We start from the raw sequence: 17272 nt of genomic DNA, 5'->3' as shown, positions 1-17272 counted from the left end.
GGTTTTGATTGAGACCAATCAAGAGTTCAGTCTTCAGCAGCACTGGGAGACCTGGGTTTTAGTCTTGGTAACATAATTTTCCTTCTTTAGGCCTGAGTTTCCTCCTCTATGAAAGGAAATGGCTGAACTAGATAGCTTTTCCCAGCTCTGACATCCCATGCTCAATATTCTAAGGTCCCTCCTAATGCTGAGCACCTGTGTCCTTGTTTGAGAGCCTCTTCCAGCTCTGACTTTCTCTGTTCATTCGCAAATTTCTAAGACTGTTAAGTTGTAGAGCAGATGCTGATAGGGGTGGGTGAAGGGGGTTCCCTTAATCAACCTAGCTTGAACTAAAATTCAGCTGAGCCCTATGGCTTCAAAGAGCATTTTGGATAGAGTTTGGCCTTTGTCAGTTTGACATGGCTCTATCAAGGGGACAGTAAAAAGAGACTGGGAGGATGATGTCAGACATAAGCCAGAAGGACAAATAGGGAAAAGTTTGTTTTTTCAGGGTATTGACAAGTTTTATTTCTCCCTATCTGTCATCTGAGAGGAAGGAGAAACATCCAAACCGACTTAGGCCTTCTCAGGCCTCTATATATCTTTATGATGATCTGCCCCATTCCAGACAAACTGTTTAATGGCTCTCTCATTTTTTAGGTGAGGAAATTGAGTCCTAGAGAAAATTAGTCCCAAGGTTACATGGCCAGCTGCTCTTTATTCTGTTCACTTTGTTTTGACACATTCGGTGGATTTTTGTTTTGGGGTGTGTGTGTGCGTGTGTGTGTGTGTGTGTGTGTGTGTGTGTGCGTGCGTGTGTGTGCATGTGTGTGTTGAAATATTTTTTGCCAAAAAAGATCTTTTCTGCCCATGGAAAAAGTGGCTGTGGCTGGCAGAGGGATGTGGGGGAGAGCAGTTGCCAGGATTGCTACAGCTTGCTCCCTTAATATATCATTTCAAAAGAAGATGTGTCCAGTGGGAAAACATTGACATTTATAAAAATGACAATCTGTTTTTTCATAATAGCTTGCAAGAAGAATATATACATTTTCTAACCCCCCTCCCCCAGCTTCCATTCTCTGGTTCTTGATGGGTACAAATTATAATGGGCAACACTTCCAAGTCTTTGGGAAGATAACCCTAAAATCTGGTGGGTGCATGTGTGTGTGTGTGTGTGTGTGTGTGTGTGTGTGTGTGTGTGTGTGTGTGTGTGTGTGTAGATGGAACCGCAAACATCTTGACACAGGTCTTAAGTCATAAGATAAGAGCTGTACTGGGCATGAGGTGAGTGAGTGGTGGGGGCGGGGAGGACTGTGAGTCATCTTTGGAGAGCATCACAATTCATTTGATCTGACAGCAATGCTCTTTGCTACTGCCTACTAGCCTTGGCAGGAGCAGAGACCTCTTGCATGGTACATCCAGCCTGGGATTACCATGTCTTCACAAACCAAATCAAAGGGGGAAACAATATAGAAAGAAAAGCAGAAGCAAATAGCAGTGGGACTGGATTTTGAGCAGGGCTGGAAGACTGTTGAGAAATGTATGGAGGCTAGGTAGGCCCTAGCTAGAAGCCTCCAACCTGCTTACTTTTGTTTTTGCATGCTACATAAGGATTTATGGGGATTTTTAGGCCTCATCAGAGAAAGGCAGAGATGGGCCAAAAGGAAAAGCATTCATCAGATGTGTCAGAAAAAGAATATAAGGTCCTAGAATGTCAGAAAAGAAATGTTAGAACAGAGAGTGTCAGGGCCACAAGTCTCCTTATAACTTACCTAGTCCAAACCTATCATTTCACAAAGGAGGTGAACATAAGGCATAGAGAAAAGGAACTTTCTCATGGCGCAGAGGCTCCATAGCTTGCCAATGACCTCTTGAAACCACTACTTTACTGTTCTCTGCTGAGTTTAATGGGCAAACATGTCTTTGGAGAGAGGAAGATAGACATATACCTTTTACAGAGTAAGGAAGCCCTCACACAGCTCTAGGGTCTGGGCCGTCCCTCTCTCCCATGCCTTCCTCCATGGGGTGACTGCAGAAAGAAGTACCCTTTTAATAGAAATATCCTATTCAGTCAACTCAAAGATAGCGATTCCCCAGGAGCCATTCCAACTTTATGAAGTTGGCTTTCTCTTTTGCTTATTTAGTGCTGCGTAGACTTTTTTTTTTTTGCCTGAGTCATTAATAAACATGAAAAACAGTGAATGAATGGCCAAGTGGATACATTTCCTATGAGCGAAGGAGGAAGACATTAGCTTCATCAAGCCTGTTATACTATATACAATGCACTTAAAAATAGGAATGGGTAAAGCGTACATCTTCAATACATTAATCAGATTTAATCATCTCAACTTCTTGAACAAAAGGTTCCTCTAAGAGACACTAAGTTCACAGTAACAGCAAAGCTTACTCATAACTCTTAAAAATACCGACCATGCTTAGCATTCGAAGGAAAAAAACAAAAACCCACTGTGGAATAACTGTAAAAACTTGACCAGAATGTCAGCTTCTGATTTTAAAAATTACAAAGATGGAAGCATTTTTGGGACCAGACACAGGAGTTGGAATATCTTTTTTTGCTTGTTCAATGCATAACTAAGGTTGGATTAGAGGTTGGAAAAGTCAGACCTCTTGCTATTAGGTTAATGCATTTTACTCCAAATGAAACATTTTCAAATGTAGAAAACAAACTGGCAAGATACACATACAAAGATAGGCCCCAGAAAACAATCTCTCCACATGGTGAATGGTGGCATATGCACCACAAATCCTGGAAGACTAGAATTTCTATTTACAGCTTGGTCTGAAGTCACTGACCTCAGGCATGACAGAAGGGTTACACATCTCATCTACACATTAATAACAAATTCTGGGTTAGTGTAGGAGAATCCAGCAAACTCATTTTGGTCCAAGTTCATGATGAAGAGTTTATCAGTGGGAGTGAGTTCCACAGGCTGTCTGGTGAACTCTTTATCGAAGTTGGACGTATCACGCTTGTCCCTCTGTCAAACGGAAAGCAGACACATTAACACAGAATGAGAAGGGAAAGAAACAAGACAGAGAAATGCCCCATCACCGAGATTCTGACACCTTCTTGGATGCAACATCAGGAGGCATCAGTGTTTTTGAAAGTGGGACCGGACACGGCAGCATAGCACTGGAATTTCCATTAAACATTCAGTATTCACTTCAATACAAGACACCCAAGCAAACTTGATTGGAAGTTTGCAAAATAATAAACAAACGAACAAACCACAAACAAAAACTGTTCTGTAACAGATGCCTTGACACGATGCAGTCTTCTTGGATTATAAAAGATTATGATGTAAATATTCTTTTTATTTTCATATAGTTGTCCACACAGAGACAGAAAGACACAAACACACACATATACACACATATACACACTCACACACCTGTGTGCTTTGTCCTTCCAGTGGAATTATTTTTAACCACTACATTTTTTTTAATATGCAAAACAATTATTGGAAATAATTGTGGGTCAGCTCTCCCTGGAAAAAAGCCAGTTGATTACTGCCCCGAGTGCCCAGAAAAGAGTTCTTGGTACCCCTGTATTCGGCCATTCAGGAGGCTGGATATGAATCATCAGAGGATTCCTCTCTGCTTTCTGCTTTAGTGCCACAGTTTTCTTTTTTACTGAGGCTTGTCCAAGTGACCACATGGGAAACCAAGTGATGCCCAAGCTGAGCTGTAGCTGACAGCTATAGGGAGGGCCCAAAGCAGGAGATTTTCTCCAAGGGCATTCAGGACTAGATAATAGCACTCACATTAGTAGTAACAAAAGCCCCAAATGGAAATAAGCTACAGATGTGTAACCTTTACCAAATAGGATCTCTCCAAAATTGGCCCTTAAACAAAAACAATCACTGAGCTGATGTTATTATTTTAATTAGGTTGATAGTCTCCTCAGAGTCATTAAAATTCAGTCAGTTAACAAAGAGCTATAGTTGGCCCCCTGAGTTGTACCAGAGAGTATCTTGGTGGGAGTTAAAGCCCCTAGCACCTGTGTGGAGCTTTTAATTTTCCCAAAGTCCTTTCACACTAGTGTCTGTTTTCCTTCTCAGGACAACCCAATGAGGATGGTAGATTGCTTATTACCATCTTTATTTGATAGATGAGGAAACTGAGGATGAGAAGTGAAATGACTTGTGTAAAGTCAGCTAGTGGAGTTAATGAATGAGATGAGACAAGATTTCAAGAATTATGTTGACTCTGACATGCAGGCTTGTTCTAGACTCCAAATATCTAATTATGGCCTGGTCACTCAACTCCTCTGGCTAGGAGCCAGTATGGTGGGAGAGCAATAGTGGCAGGCCCTTTTTTGGGTCAGGAAGCTGAGTTTCATTGATGCTACTGAGAAGAGAGTTTCAAGCCATGTAGTCTGGGCTGGTGTCTGATCAGTGAGGCAAGGTATTCTCAGAATTGTTCAGAATGGAGGAATAAGGCAATTCAATTTCTTGTTAGAAGTTTGGCCTCTAACAGAATCCTGTCTTGAAATAAGGACTTGAGGGTGACCTAACTTGGTGGCATCTAACAATTTACAGTTTTTCTGCTGAGTATGGCCCTCTGTTCTTTTCAGACTTTTTCTATCCATTGACCATGTGGTCTTCCTCCTGCTCTCCTTTCCCCACCCCTCCCATACCTTGAACTTGGTATACTCCCAAGGCTCAAGGATCGCATTGTGAGATCAGATGAGCAAATAGCTGTGAAGCAAATGGGCTGGGAAGGATGATTGTCTACAGTCACAGGGTGGGTGGAGTTAGAGGGGGCTGTTCAGGTAAAGGCCTGGAGTTACATCATGAAAATGTGGCTGAGGGTTGGGACTGCTGAGTAGTTTAACAATTACTGCTCCACTAGCTTATTCCACCCCATGTGGCATCACATTGTGAGACTGGGGCTTGGACTGTGACTGTGAGACCCTTCCTTCCTTACTGCTGTTTAGTTAGTATAGGACACCAACTCCCAATGATTATTAGACTTATCCTGCAAGATCCCAAAGGACTGAGCTAGAACCAAGGCAAGGAAATTGTAGGGAGATATATTTTGGCTCAGTATAAGGAATAGCTTCCTCTCTCTGCCTCTCCCTCCCTCTTCCTCCCTCCCTCTCTTTCTCTCTCTCTCTCTCTCTCTCTCTCTCTCTCTCTCGCTCTCTCGCTCTCTCGCTCTCTCGCTCTCTCGCTCTCTCGCTCTCTCTCTCCCTTCTTTCCTCCCTTCGTTCCTTCCTTCCTTCCTTCAGCATTCATGGTTAAGTGACTTGCCCAGGGTCACACAGCTAGTAAGCATCAAAGGTTAAATTCAAACTTAGGTCCTCCTAATTCCAGGCCTGGTGCTCTTTCCACTGTGCCACCTAGCTGCCTCATTAATCTTCTGATTATTAGGGTTGTCTGATGATAGTTAGATCTCGCTCAAGGAAGTGAATGGTAAATCAGAAACTGAATGACCACTTGAGTTGTTTTAGAGGGGATTCATGGTGCAGGTAGAGGCTGTTCTCTTTGAGAACCCATAAGTTACTCTCTAATTTTGAGACTAAGGAGTCTATATGAATGGCACTGAGATGTTCAAGAGGACCCATTTCAAGTTATCTCATATGACATAGTGCCATACTGTGAGCCCTTAGCCTTGACCCAGATATAATGATACCTCTCATAAGCAGTGGGTCAAGGCTAGGATTTTCCTAGAGTTTAAATTCTTTTCTTTAGTAACTTTTCTTTAGTAATTCAGGTTTGTCATCTTATTGGCCAGTATTCATGGTACCCATGTCTTTAATGCATGTTCCTAATAGGACACAATTTTTGTGGGAGCAAAGTAGTGTTTCTCTCAGCTCAGAACAAGCCCTTTTAGCCAGAAGGACCACAAGGGAGTTTGGCCTATGAAAAGGTCTTTTATGGTCTTCAATGGTCTCTGAACTCATTCATGCTATTTTTGGTCCTCCATTCACTAACTTTCCCTTCTTGAAAAAATTCATTACGTGTCTGAAAGTTGGAAGGAATCTTAGAAATAATCCTGTCCATTCTGAAGAGGAAGAAATCATGGCCCTAATATGTTAAGTGAGTTGTCTAAGGTCACATAATCTAGACTACTGACTTTGAACTCAGTGTTCTTTCTATTATTTTAAGATGCTCTCTTTCAATTCTCTGCTCCCTCCATCTAACTGTTTTCTTAGAAGGCAGTGTAACATAGTAGAAAGGACATTGGTTTAAAGATCAGAAGATCTTTTAAGCATTGGCTCTGCCATTTCAACCCTGTGTGTAATCTCGGGGAAGGCACAGTTGCTCTCTGATTCTCTGTTGTAAAACAAAGGGCTCAATGATCCTAAATCTCAGCTTTCACCTCCTAGGGTTTAAGGAAGTGGCCATGTGAGGTGAGCATCTCCATAAGAGGTTGTTCTTGCCCTTCTAGCTGTATGATCTCCATAGTTCTTTAATGCTCAGAGCTCTGGCTCATTTCATAGAATCAGGATTTCCATTTGTCCAAAGGAAAGTCTGCCAGTTTTTAATTATTTTCTCTTCTTTCTAAAACAAAAGAAAGTAGACATATTTCTTCCTGAATAAATTCGGGAAGCTGTTCTTAGAAGACACTAAGGGACAGTGAGGCCATAAGACAAATCAATTGCTTAATCTTTTGGAGCTTTGGTTTCCTTATTCACAGGAGACACTTAAAAAAAAAAGATCCAATGATAAAGTCCACAGTCATAGAGCTCCATACATAGATGTATGAATTATGGGTGATAAATGAAGACTACTGGATATCCTAATACAGGGAGACAAATTTTACTTTATAGCTATCACTGAGACTTTTGATAGGATGTGACCAGAGACTAGAACCAGAGATGCTAGCAAGGTACAGAATGAAAAGAAAGGAGATGGTAGCAGAACAGCCTAGTAAGATAAAAAGGTATATTCATATAAGCACTATCCACAATCCTGAGTGGGTGAAACATGGTGGGAAGCCTTTAGGGAAAAGTGATGGAGAAAACAATAGAAACCTGGATAAGAATATTCTACTTGGTCCCAGAGGGCACAACCAGCAATAATGGGTAGAAACTGCAAAAAGAAAATTTAGGTTTAGTGTAAGGAAAAATTCCCTAATAATTAGAACTATTCAAAGGTAGAATAAGTGGCCTTGAGAAGTGGTGGGTCCCTTGTCTTTGGAAGTCTTTAAGGAAGGGTTGGATAAACACTCGTTGGGTATATTCTGTTGGAGATTCCTTTTGTGTATGGGTTAGCCTGGAAAGCTCTTGAGATTCCTTCCCATTCTAAAATTCTGTGATTCTATAAGTGAGAAAATAAGAGTTAGGAAGCATCACAAGCCTGACACAGAGAAATTATATAATAGTATTGGTTTTGGGGGGGGGCATACTACAATTATCCGGACATTTACTAAACTTATTACTCTATGTTAGGCAGCGCTTTCAGTAATTCCTTATATGTGCTTAATGATGATTTTATCCTTCAAGAGATAGAGGAATAAATGAGGGGAACTCTATTCTGGATCTGATTCTTATAGCAAGGAGAAAATGGTTGCTGGTTTAGAATAGATGGGAACCTTGTGGGTAACATACAGTCCTGTCTCAGAATTTGTGCTAGAGGAGAGGAAAGCCAGGGACAGTTAGTTATACATCCAAGATTTTGAAAGCAGATTTCAAAGGACTCTGAGGAAGGGTCCTATGGGGGAAATGTATAGGGGAAGTCCACCTAAGAGCTAGGGAAGGCTCTTAAGGATGAAGTTTTGAAGAAATCATTCCGATGGGAAAGAATAGGAAAAGCTGTCTAAGATGGACTCATCAACCAGTAAAAAAAAAAAAAAAAGACATGCAGAAGATAGAAGCAAAGGCAGGCAGGTAACAGAGAATGAATACCAAATGTGATGTGGTCCTGTAAAAATCTTGACAAGTGCGCTAAAGCTCAGAATGAGCTGAAGCTGGTGAAGAAAGTTAAGGCCAACAAAAGGGATCTTTTGGCTATATTTGGGGAAAGAGTAGGATCAGAGAAGGGATAGAGCCACTGCTTAGGGTGAATGATGAAAGATGTCAGAGTATGGCGTTGCTTGACTTTTATTTCTGCCCCCTCCCCCAAGGAGAATGATATTTGGCCTGAAAAAGAAAAAAACAAAAAATGGTTAATAGGGAATTGTTGTCCAAGATAACCTGGAAGATTTGGGAGAGTGGGAGAATGTGAGGATGGGAGGAATGCTGCAGGGTTGGAGAAGGGCAATATTTTTCTTTAATGAGGGGAAATAGAATGGTACCTGAAAATAAGCCAGGGAAATTGACTTGTATGCTTGGGAAAATGCTAGAGCATACTATTAAAAAGGGATAATTAGTGAACATTTAGAAAAAGTAGCCTCCAGGATGACTTCATTAGGAGTAGGTCATGTCAAACTTACCTTATTTATTTATTTATTTATTTTGGACAGACCTACTAGAAGCTCTGTAGAACAGGGCACTGTTGTAGATATGGTTTACCTAGATTTTTAGCAGAGCATTGAACAAAAACCTCATACTATTATTGTAAAACAAGGGAAGCGAGGTGGTCTAGATGGACACAGGTGGGAGAATTTGTAACCTGTTAAATGAGCAGACCCAGAGTCAGTGGTTTAATGTCAGTTTGGAAGGAGGTCTCCAGTGTAGACCCAAAGACTCAGTAATTTAATGTCAATTTGGAAGGAGGTTTTCAGTGTAGGCCCAATGAGTCAGTGATTTAATGTCAACTTGGAAGAAGGTTTCCAGTGTATTGAATAAGAAATCTGTGATTGACCATGTACTTTTTGAATAAAAAAAATCAATGACTTGGTTAAGAGTGTAAATTACACATGCTTATCAAATTTTTAGATGTGTGTCATCTAAAATCTGGGAGGCATACTTAACATCAAGGATGACAGAGACAGGATCCATAAAGCTATGGACCAGATATTTCATTGGAACAAAGATAATGTGATTCTAGCTAATAAGGACAAATGTAAATGTTGACATTTGGGGGTCATTATTAACTTCACAAGTGTAAGATGTGGGAGATCTGGCTATTTCTAAAAGAAGATATGGAAGTTTTACAGGCCTGTGAGCTCATTATGAGTCACCAGCCTAATACACAATCAAGAAAGCTAATGCACATTTAGTTTTTGAGACTGATATAGTGTTAGAAATGACAGTTGTCCTGCTTTCTTCCCTGGTCAGATCACACCTAGAATATTGCTTTCGGTCTGGTTGGCTCATTTCAGGAATTGATAAACTGGAGAGCATCCAGAGAAGAGTATGAGGGTGGTGAAATGTCTTGAGATCACACCTGTTAAAGGATGTTGAAGGAATTAGGAATATTCAGACTGAAGAATTAAAGGCAGGAAATTTGTATTTGAATGTTTAGTCACATGGATGAGGGATTAGACTCTTTCTGTTTGGTCTTAGAGGACAGAACAGGAAACAGTATGTAGAGGCTGAAAATGAGTAAATTAAGCTTAGGGAGAATTTCACAATTATGGTTACCCCAAAGTAGAAAAGACTAACTTCAAGTCACAGTGGATTCCACCTCACTGGCTGCCTTTGAAAAGTGGCTGCATGACCCAGTTGAGAAAATTTCTAAGTCACAGGGTTAGATGAAGAAAAACCAAAGTCTCCAAGCCATAGAAAATAGGTTTATTGAGAGAGGGCCTATCACACAATAAAGCTGGTCTCAGGCAGGTCTACGGCCTGAAAGACCTCAAGCCACAGGGAAGAGGGATACTTATACCCATAGAGTCCCCAAGATTAAAGCAGTAAAAATGCTATTAGTTATTTCTGCGATAAGTAATTATATAGCATTGTCTTCTCATCTATTGGTTCTCCACATCAATGTTGCTGGGTTACATAGCTCATGACTTTCACACTTCGGCAGTAGAAAACTCATCAAAAACTTTAGAGGCAGCCATCTTGGGCCTAGCTATTACACAATTCTGCCGCTTTTAAGTCATTTGGTCAACTTTGAGGGTTGTCATCAAGGTCTTGCTTTTATTACTTATTCTACCAGTACTTATTGGTCCAGAGCTACTCTAGAGTAGCTATTTTGGGAGCTCTGACCTTTTCCCTGATTATTCCATCCTAACCACAGACTTTTAAAGGTTTAAGGAGAATGCTTAATGTATGAAAAGACAAAACAGTTACAGTCTATTCTATATGAGAGCATTTATAGTCTATCCTGTATGAGACGAAAGACTGATTCAAGCCTTTAAAGCATCTCTATCTGTAGAGAAGTAAATTTTATATATATATATATATAGGGTAGGGAAAATCTCACTCTCAACCCCTGGTTGGAATGTTATGGTGAAGGTCCTGATTCAGGTATAGCTTAAACTAGATGGTCTCTGAGGTCCCTTTGAATTCTGAGATTCCCATTTATTTCCCCATGTATTTAGGGATATTAATGTGAAGAGAAGATATTTGCCTGGTATGAATCCTTAATCTTTTGTTAAAGTCATACACCCTTTGATGCTTCATTGGCAAGGAGGTGACCATGGGTTCTTGAAACCACATTCAATAGAGGTCAAAGACTGGGAGGTATTCCCAACTCTTCCTCAAAATCAAGTCAATAATCTTATGCTCTGGGGACTATTTGGAAAGGGCATAACTCAGTCAATTTTCCAGGACCTTAGAGAGTCTTTCAGCTTTAGTTAGGGCTTAGACTATGTGTCTGTAAATTTCAGATGCTTGTCATCCAGGGAATAGCCTAGCTCAATAGGAAAGGCTCATGACCAGGAAGTTGGCTTACCCTTATCAAACCTGGATCCCTGGAATACAATTCCTATTAAGTTCCCTTATTTTTTCCCTTTAAAGTTCTTCATTGGCCCCTCTGACAACAGTACTACTAGAAAGACTAGGAAGTTCAGTGATAGAGTATTCTGAGGAAGAAAGGAAACTACCATAGAGAAGAATTAGGGTCTACATTGATATTTCTAAGAATGAAATAATTAAGGTACAGGTTAAACTCAGTAAGGAACAGGTTGAATCTGAAATATGATGTTGAAAGAAATATTTTTTCTCCCAACACTGTCCATGAGATAGTCTTACATCTGACATTTGCAAGGGTCAAATTGGTCCTTTGTTACACATTTCATATGAATTAATGGCAATCATCTTTGCCAGAAAAAAATGCCTGTGTTTACCAGATGGCCACTCTGAAATCAGAACTGTCAAAGGAACTAACAGTTCAAATAGTCTAATTAGAATGAACAGCCAGGTGAAGATTCTAAGAACTCAAGTAGCCTGTCAGCTGGTGGATGTGGCCCAGGGCTAAATAAGAAATTCTGTTTTGTGTGTTTTGTAGTGTAAGGGGCAAAACAATGGAATGAAAGTCAGGAGACCAAGGTAGTCGTGGCAGTCTTATTGACTAGCAAATCACCTCTCATTTCTGAACCTCATTTTTGTACTAGTTGACTTCTGGGGTTTTTTCTAGAGCTAACATTCTATGTTATGTCTAGAATAGACATCTCACATTTTGTGAGTCTAAATGAATTAAAGACCAAGGCCACTGGTCCTTCCTAAATGGAAAAGCAGTTTCTGCTATCGAGGATTGTTTTCCTTTTTCACAGAGGAAGAGCCACTAACTCCTTTTGAAACTTTATGAAAGTTACTTCTCTTTGAGCCTCCCTTTATCTGTAAAATGAGTTTTGGGGTCTCATTGGTTCCTAAGTTTCCTTCTAGTTCTAATATTCTACCGCTCTCAGCTATAACTTTATTTTTTCCATTGCTTGGATTGTAGGCAGTGATAGCAGAGAAGGAAATCCCATGGTATAGAATGATGGGAAGAGAAAGGGCAGAAGAATAGATTTCTGGCTTATAGGAGATGAACAGAATTCTGGAACATTTTTTCCCTTTAAGGATAAGAAATCTTACCTCAGTGCTGTTGGTCAGGTTTTCTAAATGCCTTTGATGATCTTTTGGAAGCTCTGGATCTTGGTGGAATTTAAGCTCCTTGAGGGTAGGAATGATTTCATTGTCCTCTTTTTATCCTCAGTACCTAGTTCAATGTCTGACATATAGAGTAGATGCCAAATAAATGGTGATTGACTGATTCTAAAAGATGCCAGGACTCCAAGGAGATCCAAGCTGAGAGCCACGGGGGATGGCAGGGAGGTCATTTGGGAGTGTTGTTATCCATCCCCAGTGAACAAACATTCCTCTCCAATAACTTTTGGGTCCTTTCATTCATCAAAGGAAAAAAACCCCACACTTATTTTACTAGTTGGGGAGGTGGCAGTAAGAGTGTGCACCCACAGGAACTCTTCCAAACCTCATGAGAATTACTCCCAGTTTGGGCAGTGGAGGTTTTTCAATCCTGTCTCCTTCATTCTTCCCAATGTACAGAGTGGAGATCAGGGAATGCTTTTCTTGGATCTACTTTGGCCTCATCATTCAGAGCTTCTGAAGAGAAGAGAGAAAAGCCCATCTGGTTCTTTTTACTGGCCCAGATAAGGAGAATTGACTTCAAGTTGTGACTCTGCCCCTAGCCATGGGACCACAGGTGAGTCACCATCTCTGCTTGCCTTTACTTCATATACAAAATTAAAGGTATGGGCTGGCTGCTTTATAGGGATCACTTTCATCTCTAAAATTCTGCGATTCTACTCTTTCCAACAAGTTACAGTAGCATCCCCTCCCCACATACTCCCTGTCTTAGGGAGCATTTGGATGGGGCATAGCTCAGCACCTCCTCCAGGGCCCTGGTTCAATTGGAGATTGGTGGCTGGTGCCTGATCAACCATGGGCCAGAGGTAAGGAGGCTGGGCTGTGGGAAGAGCACTGAACTTGGGAGTCACAAAATCTGAATCCTAGTCCTCGCTCTACCACTGACTAGTTTGGTGACCTTGGACAAGTCACTCACTTTCTCCACTGGATCTCAATTGATCCTCAAAATCCTTTCTAGTCCTAATTTTATGTTTCATGATCTAAAATCTGTTCCTACTCTAATATTCTGGTGTCTTTGCATCCATCTGTATAATTCCAGTTACAACCTTCAAGCAGTTTTGAAAAGCAGACTGGAAATGGAGTCAAAAGACTTAGGTTCAAATCTAGGTTCTTTGATTTACTAGCTGTGTGACCTTAGGAATGTACCTTTACCCCTCTGAGCCTTTTTTATCATCTGTAAAATGGGTTTAATAATATTATGCTACCTAACTCATGGGCTTGTTGTGAAGCTCAAACGAGGTTATCTCTTTCAAAGTGTTTTGAAAACTGAGAAATGAAAGTGGCAATTGAAATTATTAGTTGTTGTTATACTCTAAGGTCCCTTCCAACTCTGACATTCTATACTCTCTGATTCTGAGGAGGAAAAGCTAGAGTAGACTGTGATAGGATAAGCCCAAGGGAATGAGAAAGAAAACCAAGAAGAGAGGACAGGGGTCAAGCAGAAGAGGATGGAAAATAGGGCAGGAAAAAGGTGAAGCAATAAAGGGTGGAATGAGAAAGAGAAATCCACATACAAAGGATTAGATGAGAAAATCAAGAGCCTGTGGAAAAGAGCTAAAAGAGAAGTGATACAGGGCAGAAGAGTATTGGGAAGGAACACAAAGGGCTTGGCTGACTTGTCTTTTGCTTGATTTGGCCGTGGAATAGAAACATTTCTGTTAGAGGACTTCCTGAGTTTTACCTCCAGCTGTTATCCCAACCCCAGGTAGCCAGTATCTGCTCTTTGAGCATAAGTTGGGTTGTTGGGTCATTCAGGAGAAATTGTCTCTACTGGGGCAAGAGGGGTGGGGCACAAGGAAAGCTCTCTTATCACCCCCAAATATATCTTGTAATTGAAAGGAAATGCTAAGAAAACTGGAGTTAGACACCAAGGAAACTTGAGAAAAGTTGGGGAAAGAAGTGAGGAGTAGGGGATGAAGTTAGGGAATTAGGGACTCTGGTCCCTAGTCCTCTAATTACCATAAGGAACATGCTGTCAAAGGTCATAGATCTAGGAAAAGAGTGGGAATATTGGTGACTAATGACTATTTTTCTTTTTGTAAGCTTTTTATTTCACTCTTTCAACTTTACCTTAGACCACAAGGCCAGAGCCAGCCCCCTAATCAAGGGCTGACTAGACCTGAAAAATCTATCCTTAAACTTCTACAGGCTATTTTGTCTGACCTTTGACACTGCTTGACACTGGCATAGTGATAGAGATTGGACCTGTGCTTTCACAGGTAAAGAGAACTCTCTGATGAGTAAACACCTTTTACCAATGTATGTCAACACTTTCTCTGCAGTGTACAGTTTTAGTTGCCTAAAGCCCTAAGAAGTTAAATGGCTGGGGATGGTGTTGATGATGAAGAAGAAGAAATGTTTGAATCATGGTATTTATGTAACACATTGTATGGTTTACAAAACTTTTATATCTGTTTCTCTCATGTGATCTTCACAACAGCTCCATGAAGGCATGTAGAATTTCCCTTGTCTTTTTACATTTAGGGAAACTGAGACTCAGTGAGGTTAAGTCACTTGTTCAGTGTCACATAGGTAATGGCATGGCAGAGCCAGGCCTCAGGAGAAATTCGAGCCTCAGGGTCATTATACTTTTTATAAGAAAAGGAAGAACTTAATTTCGAGGGAATTTAGGTCTTTGTTGGACTCCTAAGTTTGGTCACTTTAACTCCTAACTGATTCTCCTGTGGTGACTTACTGTGTTCTGGTTTGGGCTTCAGGGTTCCATGGTCAGTGTCCAAATTTCTTCCCCTCCCAATGAATGTTAGATGACCCTGCACCTTTCTATCTCATCTGACTCTCTGCTGGTACATGGCATCAGAAGGCCCCAAACTATAGCACAAGTCAGCATTTATCAAAGAGAGCAGTTATCTTTTGATTAGCTTTCTTTCCATTTTTATTATATCTCAATACTGGAAAAAAATTGGCACATTACATATATTAAGCATACCAATACAAACTGACACTTCCACAAACATCTCACAAAACATCATAAAAGGAAAAATAATAAGACTGTTTCAAGAGACTTGTCCTTCCCAAAGCTCTTAATTATCTTCCCAACGGCAGAAACAAATCCAGACAAATCCTATATCCAAAGGCAAGTATCTGCATGAATATCCATTCTGACACTTTTTTTTTAAAACAGGTGTGGTTAGGTTTCACACGGCTCTTCTTTTTTAAAATCATAGCAGTTCATTTTTGTTAACATTTTGGACACATATTTGAAGCACGCATAACAAAGTGAATAACTGTTTTGGCATTTGGATGACAATTGAACCCCACTCCCCACCCCACCCCCACCCCCAAGAAAATCAAGTTTGGAATGTAATGCAAAACCATGTTATGTAGGGAGCTAACTAGAGTGACCATGAGCTTTCAAGAGAGTGTTCCAAAGTGCCTTTTTCAAGTAGTTTAGAGATGGTGGTGAATATGTGCTAGTTGGAAGCAAAAGCATTTAGGCTGAGTACTGCATTGTAATATGGCCATGACAGTAACATAGCAAGCAGCCAGATCAGATTACCAGCAGCAGGATTCCCATCGCTGGTTCTTATAAACTAGTTGCCTATATGGCAGAGGAAGGGCTAGAGAATGACAACCTGGATCAAATGCCTGTTTAGAGTTGATTCTTCCCTCAGTTCTACCATAGAAATAAAAAAGCATAGCCTTAAAGGAGAATGTGTAATCTTAGTTTGTAGATAAAAAAAGGAATATGGTTCCTTTTCTGGCTTTACTTTAAAATTTTATTATTTTCTTTTGACCAGGAAGGATAAATGCACCCTTCATTTCTTTGGGAAAAAAGGAGAAATTTTCAAATATTAGGTTACTCTGTTCTGGATCCTGTGACAAATTTAGTGCTAAATCTTCCAGTCTTTCCTGCTAGAACAAGAAGATGGCTAGTCTACCAAAGTGGTCTCAGATTGTTGGATTAGATATCTTACCCAATGGTCAACTAGATCCTTAGCTAGCTCTGAGGATCAATAAAAATGATGGGGGAGAACAAGAGAGATGAAAGGAAAGATAAGATTCCTTTCTTTTAACCAGGTCTGGTTAGCTAACATATGGGTAGAATCAACTCTGAGCACAACTTGATAGTGTGCATTTATGTGCTGTGGCATTTTATTCACCACATCTGCATGACCCCAGACGTTAGTGATACTCAACTACTTGAAGACACTTGTGGCTTTGAAATATGGTCACTCCAGTTCAACTACAAAAAAAAAAAATCACAAATGCAACTTTGCAATGAAAAAGGTCACCAAGACAGCTGTTGGGATTGCATGATGGAAATGAAGGACGGAGATCTACACAGCTACTTAGCTCTTGACTTCAGGTTTTAAAAATTCAGAGTTAACAAAGGAAAATCCTTCGAATTCTGATTGGTCAATGTTCCTGATGACTTCCTGGTCAGGAGGTGTTAGGACGGGTGGATGGCGGGTGAAAAACCGGTCGAAGTTTTCGGCATTTCGCCCACACTATGAGAGGGGAAGAAAAGAACTTGTGGTGGGTGGAAACCAAAGCAAATTAAACAAAACAAAACTGGAGTGTGGTTCACTTTCTTCCCATTCACTCTTTGTCCAGATTAGTTCAATGATCAGACATGATAGAAAAGAAAAGCAAAAGCAAAATATTTATGACTTTGGGTTTCTGCCATGTTGGGTTAGCTCATGAGTAGCTCTTATGATTTTGCAGCCCAGCCAGGGATTGTGGAATAGGAATGAGATGGCAGGGCCAATGACATGTGGCGTAGCCCCCCAGTTCCAGCTCATTGGAAACAGTGAACCGGACTTTAGAAAGAAAACTTGTTACTTTAATAGCAGCTTCTGTCTGACATGCTTAATTTCTTACAGTATGCAAACTGATATCTGGAAAACCATTTATACATCACCTGAGAGCTTCCAGTACCTTGCTGCTGAGCAGGCACAATCCTGTCTTCCTGTTCTTGGTGAGAAAGCAACAGATGTTTTCCATCTTAGCAGAACATATAAATTTTAAAATTCCCATTACCTGGATGGCGTTGAGGGGACTGGGAAGTTGCATGGCAAGGCATAGATCTTAAGGTTGGCAGGTCAGGTCAGTCACCCATGAGATGTTTGTTAAATATTTGTTATTTCAACAAGTTAATATGTCAACACTTTATAGGGATACTTAACTTCTTGAGCAAAGTAATTTAATGAGCAGATATGGGGAGATCTTTAGAGTTATTCTCTTAGACAAGACCCACTTACTTTACTTGGTCTGGGGCCAGGTCTCCTCAGCAGTGGCTACCCATTGTAATCTACTTGGATCTTCCAGTAGTCTATAGCTAAACACAAATCCATTCTCTCCCATTCACACACAAACCAAACT

The 17272-nt window shown here is 40.5% G+C and overlaps 1 protein-coding gene across 2 annotated transcripts in view; it reads right to left on the bottom strand.

Moving 5' to 3' along the window:
• Window positions 1-721: 721 nt before the first annotated feature.
• Window positions 722-17272, bottom strand: part of PRKCB (protein kinase C beta) — a 674437-nt gene continuing 657886 nt past the window's right edge. The window contains exon 17 of one of the 2 annotated variants that reach the window (XM_043975696.1): window positions 722-2978. In XM_043975696.1, the coding sequence (XP_043831631.1) occupies window positions 2826-2978 (153 nt within the window). In that variant the 3' untranslated portion in view covers window positions 722-2825. Of the gene's footprint in view, window positions 2979-5239; window positions 16399-17272 lie in introns of those variants that run through there. The other variant, XM_043975695.1, reaches the window with a different exon arrangement.

Source organism: Dromiciops gliroides, chromosome 1 (genome assembly GCF_019393635.1).
Source record: "Dromiciops gliroides isolate mDroGli1 chromosome 1, mDroGli1.pri, whole genome shotgun sequence".
Lineage (NCBI taxonomy): Eukaryota > Metazoa > Chordata > Mammalia > Microbiotheria > Microbiotheriidae > Dromiciops > Dromiciops gliroides.
This window is presented reverse-complemented; position numbering and strand designations above follow the sequence as displayed.